Source organism: Vipera ursinii (genome assembly GCF_947247035.1).
Source record: "Vipera ursinii genome assembly, chromosome: 4".
Taxonomy (NCBI): Eukaryota; Metazoa; Chordata; class Lepidosauria; order Squamata; family Viperidae; genus Vipera; species Vipera ursinii.
Genome location: NC_139514.1, coordinates 19279038 through 19293496, shown reverse-complemented (window position 1 = coordinate 19293496; position 14459 = coordinate 19279038). Strand labels below are relative to the sequence as shown.

General features: G+C 38.4%; 1 protein-coding gene across 1 annotated transcript; it reads right to left on the bottom strand.

The window, feature by feature from the left end:
- Positions 1-291: 291 nt before the first annotated feature.
- FDX1 (ferredoxin 1) lies at positions 292-11735 on the bottom strand. Its single transcript, XM_083362267.1, has 5 exons — positions 11286-11735; positions 10796-11223; positions 7148-7272; positions 4685-4814; positions 292-2870 (listed from the first exon to the last, which is right to left on the bottom strand). The coding sequence occupies exons 2-5, from the start codon at positions 10945-10947 to the stop codon at positions 2756-2758; spliced, it is 522 nt and encodes a 173-aa protein (XP_083218393.1). The 5' UTR covers positions 10948-11223; positions 11286-11735; the 3' UTR covers positions 292-2755.
- Between the last annotated feature and the right edge of the window lie 2724 nt (positions 11736-14459).

Below are 14459 nucleotides of genomic sequence, written 5' to 3'. Positions count from 1 at the left end.
CTTGAATCTATTATTGAATTTTACTTCCACTTTAAACCTAAAGTTGATAAAAGAAACATAAAGCATGGCCAAAAGTCCAGGAATGCAGCTTCGACTTTTCTATTAAAGCCAGATGTACTAAGCTGTGGTAGAAGACACAATCGTGTTCTCAAATCTATTTTGCAAAAACTTCACAATTGAAAAAAAACAACAAAGCATTCACAAAAAAAGTTAATGAGTGATGGTCCTCCTCTGCCAGTTACACTCCAGTACAGAAACCTTTTTGCCACACCAGTGTAACAAGGATGAACATAATATAACTTTATTGTGTGGAAAAGGATTATGACAAAGTATTTATATTTATTATTAAAATGTTATGCACCAAAATATATTTATTTCAAATGTAGGAGACCAAGACTAGGGCTGGAGTAGCTGTTAGCCATGAAAGCTCTCCAAGTGATCCACCAGAATCTTTTGCAACCCAACCTATCTCTTGAGTATTATTATGGGGGAAAATAAAAGCCTGAAGGCTAGATAGATATCCATTGCTTTAACCATTTATATTTATTTCAAGAAAACACTTTCTTCCAGTCAAAAAAGATTTCCTGACAATTGTTAATATTCCAAAAATGAAAGGCATCTGCTCATGATGAAGGAGCTTAGAAAACTAGATACAAGGTTTATTTTCAGATTCTGAAAAATGCTAAGTACTGCACCAGCAGTTTAAATAATCAATATTTATACGATAGGTACAAAAGTTATATTAAGTGTTGACTCTACCTAGTTCTTCATAGCAGTTATTTCAAGAAACATTTTTTAAAGAAAGCACAGATCACCTTGACAGTGCAGTTTGTTTGCGCTTGTCATTTCATAGTCAGTTGTTTTCAATGGTTGATGAAGATTCAACAAAATCTAAGACATTTACATAATATTAATTTCTTCCCCACTTTCAAAATGCAGATAAACAAGAGGACTGAAAACATGCCTTCCTTCTTTCCTCCCTCCCTCCCCTTCTTCTATGGCCAATGGACCCATTGTAATCCATATGACTATTTAGTTCTTATGGACTGACATAGGAAGATGACAGTGTTTATTTTTTCCTTAGCTCATTTAATTTTCAATGGCTTGGTGTGTGCTGGAAATAATCATATTCTTTTACATAACATGCCATACACTACAAATTCATATCCTACGTAGTCTGAAGGCCCATGCTTGAGCATATATGAAAAACTTCAAAAGATGGAAGAGACTCAAAACATCCATAAAAGAAATACCATGGCTTTTGTATTTCTATGTTTGAAATTTCCTAAATGGCTTTGGACCAGGGTCTCCAAAGGAATGCCTGTTGCATCTCCCAGTTGTCTACATTCTGAGATAATCTGAGCTCCTCATTCAGGTGTCTGCACTGATATGATGTTCTGTACCAGCCTACTACCGGCCCTGCAGAAAAGGCAGGGACAACCCCTTTACAAAACAGCAAGAGGCTGGAACTAAGCCTGCCAAATTTATTGACATAAAACAGAGCAAACAGAAACACGAACCATGAAACAGGAGCTATTCAAACGGTTGCCTTCAGCAAACCAGCCCTCCCACACATTCCCCTTTTAAACAGTTCAAGGCGTGGCTTCTCTCTGCCTCCTTCCGAGGTGCCCCATTGCCTTCCTCTGTTTACTCCTGATTGACTGCCTCCTGCGTCGGGCGTCCTTGAACAGGGCCAGCTGTGGGTCATCTTCATCCACGCTGTCAGGCTCACACAGCTGGGTCTGCGTCATAACCAGATGGGAGGGGCCTGGCTGAGGGCTCTGCGGAGCCTCAGGGCTATCCTCTGGAGGCTCTCCAACATCCCCCTCCTCCTCCTCTGAATCGTCCGACCCAACTGCCGAACCCACAGGCTGACCCTGAATCACAACATATGAGATGGGCGGTAACTGAAAAAAGCCCCTTCTCAGTTTCTGATGTTTTCTCATCAGAGCTCACTTGAATGTTGCTATTTGTACCAGAAGAAGACCATTTTATTTAAATATTTAATTCTGCTGTCTACTTTGCTGCCAGTTTTAATCTATGGACAGAAGAGGAAGTGGGTTAGAAGTTGGACATTTGATTTAAAGCCCCATCACAATGCAATATAAGGCTCCCTCTTTTCTATCTTCTATTAGGGGAAATATTTCTATCGTTTTGGAATGACATCTGTTCATGAAATGAAACATACCATACCAAATGGGTATTTGCCCGTGCAACTTCCTAAAAATAACATGGTACTTATGCAGTATTTCTGATAAAAATGTCTTTGAAAATGCTTCCGACATGTTGACCACAACATGGCGTTCAACTACGAATATGCAACTCTTACAAGGTTCAGTAGGATTTTGTACAATTTTGTACAATTACACAATCTTACAATTAGTTTGTGCCAAAATTTAGCAGCTAATAGTGACTAATATCACTCTTTGGTAAATGTATTTTCAGTGCTTCAGTGTGAAAAATATAATTTAAAAGGTGACTTTTATTCTCAGCTACTGCAAACCCAGCATGTAATTATTACCTTAGGAAAACATGAATGCAGCAGCGGTAATGATGCATTAAATGTTTCTATCACTCCACAGGTCCCTTCTAAATATCTTTTTGTTTTATTCTCTCAAAATAAGGCTGACTGTAATTTTTAAAAATTCATACCTTAACATAGATAATCAAAGGATGAGTATTTCAATTTCTTTAAAAATTAGAAATAAGTAATGAAATATTTTTAGAATCATGAAACACATTTTTAAGCATCATTTTATGGGTTCTTGCTCATATCTATACACTGCCGGGCATCAGCAACGGCTTCAGGTACTCGGACAGTCATATTGTTCATATATTTCTTCAAGCAAATTTGACAGCCCAAACGTGATCTAGAGAAGGAAAAAAGCATATTGTATGAATGACAATATTATAACATTCCACTAGTGTAATACTACAAGTATAGGTAATCCTCAACTTCAAACCATTCGTTTAGTGACTGTTTGAAGTTGCAATGGCAATGAAAAATGTGACTTACGATTGTTTTTCACACTTATGTTGCAGGATCCCATGGTCACTTGATCAAAATTCAGATGCCTGACAACTGGCTCATATTTATGACATTTGCAGTATCGTGTGATCACCTTTTGTGATCTTCTGACAAAAAAAATTAATGTGGAAGCCAGATTTACCTGACAATTGTGTCACTAATTTAACAAATGCAGTGATTCACTTAACAACTGTTGAAAGAAAGGCCATAAAATGAGGCAAAACTCAATAACTATCTCGCTTAGCAACAGAAATTTTGGGCTCAGTTGTAAGTCAAGGACTGCCTGCACAAAATTACAAGCACAAAATATATTATAAAAATATATGGACGAAGGATAAGAAGCTAAGGTCTACTCAGCATGATATGCAACTGAAAAGTCTATATATATTTAGCCTTAAGCGAGCCTTTCCCAACTTGGGACCCTCCAGTTGTACAGACTTCAAAACCCATAATTCTCAACAGTGATCATGTTGGCTGGGAGCTGTAGCTTGTACATATGGAAAGGGGCTTGACTGGGGAAGACTAATTTAGACAGTTCAATTTGCTTTGCATATTCACTTCTCTGCATATTTTCTACCTAAAGGAGAAAAGATAAACCTCAAATTTTCTATATCCAATCTGTATAAGATATATTGTAATTACCTTTATAAAACTTTATAAAATAACTTTGATGTAAAATCCAAGAATTCATAATAGAGAAATATTTCATTTTTGATTACGCAAGAATATCGCAAAAAAAAAAAAAAGTTTACAAAGCTTATGGAAGTTTCATGGACTAACTTAAATAAATGAATTTCTTGTTCTGTGAAAATCTAACATTGTTTTAGATATTAATTCTGAGAAGACACTAAGCAAATTTTGGAAAGGCAAAGAAAATAGAGATATACAAACATTGGACAAGAAACATTCCTGCTCTTTAAAGGCCAAAGTTCAGAGCCTAAGTATGGACAACAAAAGTCAACTTTGCAAATAGGTTTGGATTAAACTCGTAAACCACCATTAACCAAATGCTGAAACATAAATGTTCAATCCTCTCCTGACTTGATAACTGAAAATACTTTGCAGATAAAAAAGTAGATAATAAAATCAGCAAGGTTAATAAACACACTAGCTACTGGGGACCTTTGAAATTTTGAATTTTGAAAGTAGTAGTAAATATTCTACCAAAATGTCTATTAAGGACAGGCACAATGAGTATGTTCAATCAAAAAATGTTAATGAAGTTAATTCATACCACATCCTACAGCACTGCCACCTCCGCTCCCTATTATCCCAGGGTATCTTAGTTTTCTAGCACATTTAAACAGAACTCTGGACTGCAGCTATACACCACTCTCTAAGAATGCTTATAAGCCTATATGCAATGCAGGAATATTTTAATAAATAAAATGATACCATGTTTATGTTTTTTATATTTGAACTGTATACCACCCAGAATTACTTTGTGACTGAGATGGGTGGTCTCTAAATCCGATGTATAAATAAATCTCTCCTTTTAAAATTAAAAAAAATTAGGTGGAAAAAGGAGCATGATGTCTGTCAAGAGTAATTTCCATGGGCAGATAGGCACTGCCTGTCCTTGACCTAAGCAGCACGTGGTCAACTGTATAAAACAGTGAACATATTTTCAATGATTTTATGTTGATTCCACCTTACCTTTCTGTCAAGCCATAGGCAAGGTCCAGCATATCCATTTCTTCATCTGTAATTGCATCTAATTTTTCAAATATGTGGTCCTCAAAGATTAAGTGACATGTAGAACAGGCAAGTGTTCCTTCACATGCACCTAAATATAAATTAGGTACACGTTTAATTCATTACCTTTCAACATCATTTTGTGTTCATCATTCAACATCAACAACATAATCCCATTCATTAATGTGAGACAATCACCTTCATACAGAAACCTGGCAGTATATAAAATGCATGATTTTCAAGGGGAGAGATAATGGAAGGACTAATGCTATCTCTTCCTGAGAATTAATATTTCACGGGCAGTATGGCAAACAATGTATTAAATAAGCTTAAGGTGCTATGAAACTTGCAACACAAATTATTTTATTAACAGGAAGCAACAGTCTTGTTTGCAATTTCAGCAAAGTTACTCACACTAGAGGTACTGTATTGGACTAAATCTTTCACAAATCAAAACCATTTTCAGGACCATTTTAATTGAACACATTTGTACAATATAGTTTAAAGAGTTTGTATGAAACATCATAGGCATCATCAATTAATAATGACAGATCAGGATAACATAGGCAGAAGATATACCTATGCCTATAATACAGATAAATTACAACTGTAAAGCAAAAATTAAAAAAAGATAAAACATGAAAATAGTGTTGTAATAGCAATAGCATCTTTAATTGAACAAGAATTATGCTAAACAAGAGAATGATTTCATCAAACAGGCAAATATTTAAAACGTTAAATGTCAACATATTATCTGTATGCCTGCTATGCCCCCTACTGACAAAAAAGCTAGAACAGACATTTTCTTTTTTAGGCATTACCAATGTAACTGATCATTTTTTAGAGGACTGAATGTGGACAATATTAAACTTTTCAATTTTACTTTCTGTATCTGGAATATTAAAAAGTATGAAGTCAGTTTTAAAATACCATATCAGTCTACTGTGCTAACACATTCAAGTTAGTTTTTGAGACTATTTTTTTGTTTTCTGAAAAATGTTACCCTTAAATCTTTTCTGACATTTCTAGCTTTGTTAATCACAATTTATCTACCTTTTAAAATGTTTGCTGTTGTACTGTGAATATGTTGCAAACTTTCATAACTCACTGAAAAAGACTGTATTAAAATATTTTTGAATAAACACATTTCATAAAGTGATACTAGACTCAGTGCAATGCATTAGAGAACTTTGATGAGGTAAAGCTTCAAATAACTAAAATTAGAAGGATCACATGTCTGAGGCCAAAGAAGAAGGCAGGTTAAATGATATAGCAAAGACAGCAATATAAACAGAAAAAAATTAACTAATTATATGAGATTCAGAAGAAATCACGTATTTTATTTAAGCCATAATGCAGTTTATTTGCTTTTGGCTTAGGGTTACCTGCAGACCCCTATGATTACATTTGTAAATGTTTGTTGATGTGTTACAGTTATTTTAAAATTTGGTCCTATGTCCTGTCCAAAAATTATGGCAAGAATATGGTTTAGCACAATGTACAAATCCAGCTTTGGATGTCCAAATTCAGCTATATAACCAAGATTCCCCCACTATACATAGAGGATGCTTTCAAACTGAGGAACAGAATTGACTACAACTAAAGAAATTATATACAGGTAGTCTTCTCAATGATCATTCATTCATCAACCATTCAAAATTATGGCGATGCTGAACAATGAGACTTAGAACCAATGCCCGAAGTTATTGCTGTTGCAATACCCCTGCAGTCATGTGACTTGCGATGTGACCTTTTGGCAGTCCATCTGCAATTATGCAGGTTGCCAAGCACCCATGATCATCATTTGAAATCTTTCCTGTCGGTTTTCCCAGAAAGTCAATGGAAAAATGTCATTTTGGGGGATGGAACCTTTTCAACCATCTATTTGGGAGCCAAGTGGGATTTTTGGCACATAGCGCTTACAGTCTGGGTATTTGAAGCCAGCCTTCCAGACTGATTTTGCCTCACATGGGCCAAATCCATCTGGCCATATGCAGCAGTTCTGTGCACAGAGGGGAGCTACCTGCTCCCCTTTGGCAGGGAGCTCTTTCATTCCATTCACTTAACCACCACAAAGGGGAGAGCTGGTATTGTGGTTGTTGTGCAAGGTGGTCACGTGGGCATCTCGCATAAAGACTGTAATGACTTAAAACCAATATTCTAGGCTCAGTTGTGGTTGTAAATTGAGGAGTACCTGTAGAAGAATAAATTACAATTCACTAATAGTGACTGATGTCAGAACACCTAGCTGTTGAAGAGTTAGTTACACAAACCAACAATATTCTTTTTCCTAATTTTAGGGGGAAAAACCCACTTACAGCAGTGCTGCTGCTTAGATATGGTTAGCTCTGAATCAAAAGTCTCAGTTTCAATTCTTTTTTTTAATAAAAAAAATTAAATTTCTTAGGAAACACATTTACTTACCAAATCCATCTATGTCTAGATTGTTATCTATCACAACATCTAGAAGAGAATCTCCAACCTTTCCTTTGGCTGTTAATTTATCACCATCACGATTTATAAAGTGCACTGTAACTTTTTCTTCCGAGCTGAAAAAAAATTCAGTACCTTATTGTTCCCTTTTAATCCAATTTTTTTAAAAAATGTTTTTCAGTGTAGTAAATATTGGTTTACAGAGACTAAATATATTTATTTAGAAAACGTATATGGCTTCCTATCTTATACATGATAATCCTAGGTGACTTGCAATGACATTCAGTTGAAACTAAACAAAATCTCCCAACAAATGTTATAATGGAACTGTCTTTGGAATTAGATACCAATAATAATAAACCCAACTCCAAAACCCAACTCAAATCAAATCTCATATAAGAGGAATTAGGATGAGAGGATAAAGAGAGAGGAGGGAAATAAAGACAGCATCATAAAAATCAGGAAAAGGCTTTTTGAAACAACTTTGTCTTCAACTACTTTCAAAACATCATGTTGATGAAAATAGTTGAAGATGAAATTGTTTCAGAGAACCTTCCCCTGATTTTATGATGCTATTTTTATTTCTTTTTGTCTCTGCCTCCCCACCCTCTAATTTTTTTTTGGGGGGGGGTGTCTGGTACTGTTTGCTGTTGTTCTTCTTGCTGTCATTTGTTAAATTCTTATGTGGTTTTATATGGTACTCTGAATGTTTGAATTCTTTTGTTAAATTCTATGTAAGCTGCGGAGAGTCTTGTTGATTATATTAAAAAGGGCTATTTTAAGGTACTGGTTTTTAATTTTAAAACCCTGTAAGACTTGGTGTCTCTGTACTTGCAGGACCATCTTCCCCAGTCAGAATTAGCCTGCCTTGTACATTCATTCTTAAGAGAGGATACTGTGGAACACTGATTAAAGACAGAGTTGTATCTATTCCTATGCAATATGTGTGCGCAGTAGCAATTAGATTTATACACTGCTTCAGGGGTGTCAAACTTGCAATGTCACATGATATGTCGCAATGTATCATGACTTTTTTTCCATTGCCAGCAATGGGGTGGGCGCGGTTTCGCTATGATGCATCCGGCCCACGGGCCGGCAGTTTGCTCTATGCGGTTTACAAAGTTAGCATATTGCCCCCAATAATCTGAGTTCTTATTTTACCAACACCAGAAGGATGGAAATCTGAGTCAACCTTGAGCCAGTCAAAATTGAACTCCTGGCAGTGGGTAGAGTCAGCCTGCAATAACGCATTCTAACCACTGCGCACCACGGCTCCTACAGAATCTATATAGATTCCTTGCTTGTGTAACTAAGATGGCAATTATAATAGCCAAAATATTACTTCATAATTCATCTCATCACAATAAATATAATTTGTTAGGTATAGACTGGTACGCACTATGACCATTTAGAGTGGCACAGAAATCCCAATATTAATAAATCTGCATTTATTGTATAGGTGGACTAAGTTGAAAAACAATAATTAAAATGAAAGTATTACAACTGTGGACAATTAAAATGGCTGAATTACTTCAATTTTGCTACAACCTGCAACAGAAAGCTACTCAGCTCAGAGATTAGAGACTGAGTATTACCATAGCACCTATGAACATTTTTTATATTTGTACCTCTGAGCAATCAAAGACTTTCAGCAGCTTATATATATAGCCATGGTACAAACAACTATTAAAAATAAAAACAGCATAAACCAGACATAATGCAAACAATACAAAACAGAAGTTAGAAATGGGGGATTGGGTCTTTGAAATTGTTAATTATTTCTAGAAATCCGTAAGTTTATTTGTAATAATTTTAGGAACATCAATAACGAGGGGCTACCATGATCATTCCTGGGAGGTTGTTCCACAATATCTCAACTGCCACTGAAAAGCTGTGTGTTCTTCCCTCAGCTCTTGAATCTCCTGAAAATGTGGGATCAGTAAGAGTTTCTCTTTGTTTGATCTAACTGGTTTGGCCAGTACTGGTTGTACTTTCTTTCTGGATATGCTGGATTCAGGCTACTGAAGGTCTGTATAGGCAAGGGTTTTTTTTGTTCATAGAATGTAGAAGAACCTAACTGACCAGAATGACTCATCTTAAAAAGGGTAAGAGAGCCTGAAATTGGATACTATTTGAATGAGATGAAGACTAAACCAGATTTTTTTTAAAAAAAATTTTTTAGATGGCAATAGGAAACCATTTCCATGTTGTTCCCAAGAACACAGAGATACACCTACACCGTTAACAAGACTCAAGTTTTAACTTGAAGGATACTTCATTTTACTTAGCGTTTCTGACCCCAAATATGATATTCAAGGGCACACAAATGCATATGATAAATGTTTATTATTTCAGTATATATGGATAATCACCATCAACTTTCCAGGTCATTATTAGTGGCAGAGGAGTAGCAGTCATTAGTTGTCAAATTGTGAATAGTGTATCCCAGCATCATGCCAACAGTTGATTAAATAGCTACTGAACTAGGGGTACTAAAGCCCTCTGGGGTGCCTGCCCTTATTCCTGATATGGCGCTTTAAATAAACAACTGATGTTGATCCACTATAAGCCCAACAAAGCTGAAAGAATTAGAAATCTTGCACAAATACAAAATAGGCACTACTGTATCAACATGGATGGAATCCAATATGCAGAACTTGTGTGAGTTATTCTTTCCATGTCCATAGGACTGGGGCATCCTCCAGACCAGAACTGGAATGCTTAGAAAATATTTTTCTCTCCTTTGCAGAAAGAAAGTGCAACTGCCAGAGAGTAGATTACACAAGTTTAGGAGTTATCTTGCAATAGTGGCAAGTTCTTACTTGATCTTGTCTTCCCCCATTTGAATTCCCATTCTGGGCAGCTCAGTTTAAAAGAATAAAATGATCACTGTTAAATGAATTGTTTACACGGAGAAACCATGGATTACTTCACTTTCCCTTTAACTCTCAAAAAACAAAGGCTAGCAGGTGTGTCTTATCCAAGCAATTATTTTGTTTACACCATCCAACTTTCACATATGGAACAAGTAGCCACTTCATAAGATGAAACTCTAGTCTACACCTATGAAACTTTAGGCCATGGCATAGTTAATTGCAGCTTACTGAAAAGCAGAGTTAGTAGGCTTCCATATTATATACTTATATAGTTTGCTAAGCCGTAAACAAATCTAAGTGAAAGTATTTTATGTAAAGTCAAAGTCACAAATCCTCCTCTGGATTAGATTGTTGTAGGAACACATTTGCCAATGGTTAACAGAACCACGGTTTATCGATTTTTCTGGGCTCGCACAATACACCTTAGCTATAAATTGACCTCAGGGGCCGCATTCGCACAATACCGGGGTCATATTACTAAAACCCGTTGTCTTAACCCAGGTACAAGAGAATTGCGGTGGATGACCGTGACCAAAGTCACGGCTGGCACTTTCTGTGACCTCCGAGCTGACGTAGTCCAAGTACTGCTCCGAGGCCAGACAGCCCCAAGCATTTTTCACCGGCCAATCCCGGGATTTTCCCTCACTTGGCGCTGTCAACTCCCGAGGAACGAGAGAGAGGTGAGCGATCTGCGGTACCCGTCGCCCCACTTTCGACTGAGGCCGGGAAGGCTGACTTGGCGAAGACGGGACGGAGCTCCTACCTGAGCCCCCCCACCGCGTGGAAGGTCCGGCATGACCCAAGGCGGGCGGCATCACTCCAGCTCCTGCCGGCCCGGAAGGGAGCCGCCAGGAGCCGCCAGCAAGAAGTCGGAGCGGCTCGAAAGAGAAGACGAAAGCTGCTTGAGGTGGCCATGCTGTAACAAGCGAATCCCCGAAGCCAACGGAAAAGGGAGCGCGAGGGACTTCCGCTTATTACTTGCTGAAAGCCAAAGGTCGGTCCATTTACCCAACCGGAATGCACGGCGGCTATTCTCGTAGGTTTTTACGCTGCTGACGTCAGAGGTGCCGCAAAATGCGCAAGAGCCCCTTGCATGGCAGACGGATTACGCGAATTCCGGAAATGAAGCTTTCGGGCGCATGCATGCTAGAAGAGCGAGCGCTCGGGCTGGGAACCGCGCATGCTCGTCCTCTATTTTTTTTTTTAAATTCCATTTATATCCCGCCCTTCTCCAAAGACTCAGGGCGGCTTACAAGCTTAGCAGGTTGATCTTCGGCTCCCTTTTAATTTAGGAATTTGGCCAATGTATGACAGCGCAACGCTGGTTTGTTTTATTAAGTATATTTAAACAAACGTCTAACCGTGTCTTTAAGGTGTAACTTAGCTGTTTGATGGATTTTATGTGTTTTTTTTCCCTAGAAGTGGTCAAAGTGTAATGATTAACAGATTTGGATTTCCGTTCGAGATCTATTACTTTGTAGTTTTGGACACTTAGACAATTTATCTTAATGCAGGGATTTTTTCATTTTGTAATCTCAATTAAGTTAGCTTATGTAATCTTTCACCAGTAGGGGGCAGAGCAAATCAAGGAAGACAGCAACATTGAGTTGTTAATATGTAAATATATGCATAATTATGTAAAATGCTTCTTCAGCGTTTGTAATATAAAAATATGCCTAACATATTGCCCTTCTTCTTCCTTATCATATTCTACCATAAAATTACCATTATATAATACAATGTCTCCATAACATGGGCGATCAAACTGGTCAGTCCTAGAGGAGATCAACCCTGACTGCTCTTTAGAAGGCCAGATTCTGAAGTTGAAACTCAAATACTTTGGCCACCTAATGAGAAGGAAGGACTCACTGGAGAAGAGCCTAATGCTGGGAAATATTGAGGGCAAGAGAAGAAGGGGACGATAGAGAATGAGGTGGCTGGATGGAGTCACTGAAGCAGTAGGCGTGAGCTTAAATGGACTCCAGAAGATGGTAGAGGACAGGAAGGCCTGGAGGAATATTGTCCATGGGGTCGCGATGGGTCAGACACAACTTCACAACTAACAACAACTCCATAACATGAAAGAGAGGATAGCAAGTTTAATTCTAGACCATATGAGATTTGACAAAAAAGAAAAATCCTCTTGCACAACCTGATATGTGTAAAAATCTATAGTTACTAAGCTTGGATAGAGAAAGAATATTAGACTTGCACTTAGCCAAGAACTTGTGTTAGTTATGAAAAAAACTAAGCACAAGTTCCTGGCTCAGTATTTATTTATATCCTGCCTTTATTATTTTTACAAATAACTCAAAGCAGTGAACATATCTGATACACCTTCCTCCTCCTATTTTCCCCACAACCTTGTGAGGCAAGTTGCACTAAGACAGAGTGACTGGCCCAAAGTCACGCAGCCTGGTGCCGTGACCACTTGAGCAAACTTGTCTTACCTATCTCTATAGAAATAGAGGACTCTTAAATAGATGCACTCTCTGCTTTTCACTTTTTCACTTCCCCACAGAATTCTGAAGCTCCCAGCTGTGCTTATTTTCCAGTTTCTTTCCAGCAATTTTTGCTTAGTTTTTAAAGTATTCTTAATTTCCCTGTTTTCAGCAAAGAGCCATGGGTATCTTTCTGCATCTAAATGATATTTTTCTTATGTTTATTGAGGATGAGTGAGATGTATGAATGTCTTTACCTGCCAACTTGTAAGGAGGGTATGTTCAGAGTACCTGTCTTTGGAATCAATGTATCCTGGATCAGTGCCATTGCTGGTTGGAAAGAGGAAGCTTCTCAACCTGTAGTTCAGGAACTCCACTATACAATGATAGAAGAATGCAATTTTCTATTGATGAAGAGAGCCTGTTTAGCCAGTACATTATGGCACATGGGGATGAATCCTGGTAGTAGTACAGTAGTACAGTAATAGCAGTTTTCTGAAACTAGTCCTTGATATCACAGTTCAGGTTTTACCCAGACCATCCTAATTTGCAAAACAACCTACAAATTCTGTTAGAAATATCCATACAACAGGAGATATAGGGATGATTCAGAATATTGCCTTTTGCTGATCCCCAAAAGTCATTCCTATGAACTAAAGTACCACTATATTAAGTCTTCCATTCCAACTAGTGTTGTATTCCTTTCCATTTGGTACTAACAAACTACAGTAACATTGTATTAACTCTTCCATCCAAAACAACTACTGTTGTACAAGATCTGTGTTTTCTAGGTAAATGTTGTCCAGCATTTTAAGTATTTTGGTGCAAACCAAACAATTGGATGGAATATCCTATTTAGATCTCTAAAAAGTCATCATGTACTATTGGGCATGACAATGTACAGCTCTATTAAAAGTACCAAGTAAGAAACAGATGTGCTGGTGTGCATGTGTTGGAAATGCTATCACTCCTGACAGCTTGGAACTATTACAACTACATTGTCCTTTTTGATTGCCGATGTGTCTAGAGAGCACAGACTTTAAGAATATTTTTATTGCTGTGAAAGCTCAGCAAGTTGAAATGACCTAGAAAATGTTATCCTCCACAATTTATGTTACTGAAAAGATTCTATTCCATGTCTTCTATAAATCATAACTTGCTGGACATGGGTTATATTTCTGTGAATTGACATTATTTCTACATATAAAGGGAAAACTGGGCAGAGTCTGACGGTGAGAACATGGGTGGTCTTGTCGATGTCATCTGGGAGGAGTTCGATCCTGTGACTCCGGAAGAGGTGGACAGGATTATGGGGAGGCTGAGCTCCACCACGTGTTTATTGGACCCGTGCCCCTCCTGGCTGGTTTATTCGGCTCGGGAGGGGACACGAGGCTGGCTCCAGGCAGTGATAACTGCTTCTCTGAATGAGGGTAGTTTTCCCGCCGCCTTGAAGGAGGCGGTGGTGAGACCCCTCCTCAAGAAGCCTGCCCTGGACCCAGCTGTTTTAAACAACTTTCGTCCAGTCTCCAACCTTCGCTTTCTTGCGAAGGTTGTTGAGAGTGTGGTGGTGCAGCAGCTCCTTCTGTTCCTGGAGGAAGCTGATTATCTAGACCTGTACCAATCGGGCTTCAGGCCCGGGTACAGCACAGAGACGGCATTGGTCGCGCTGGTGAATGATCTCTGGCGGGCTCGGGACAGGGGTTGCTCCTCTGTCCTAGTCCTATTAGACCTCTCAGCGGCTTTTGATACCATCGACCATGGTATCTTACTGCTGTGTCTTCTGGGGTTGGGAGTGGGAGGCACCGTCTTACGGTGGTTCTCCTCCTACCTCCTGGGACGTTCGCAGTCGGTGTTGGCAGGAGGGCAGAGGTCGGCCTCGAGGCCTCTCGTTTGTGGAGTTCCTCAGGGGTCGGTCCTCTCGCCTCTCCTGTTCAACATCTATATGAAGCCGCTGGGTGAGATCATTCGTGGTTTTGGGGTTGGGTA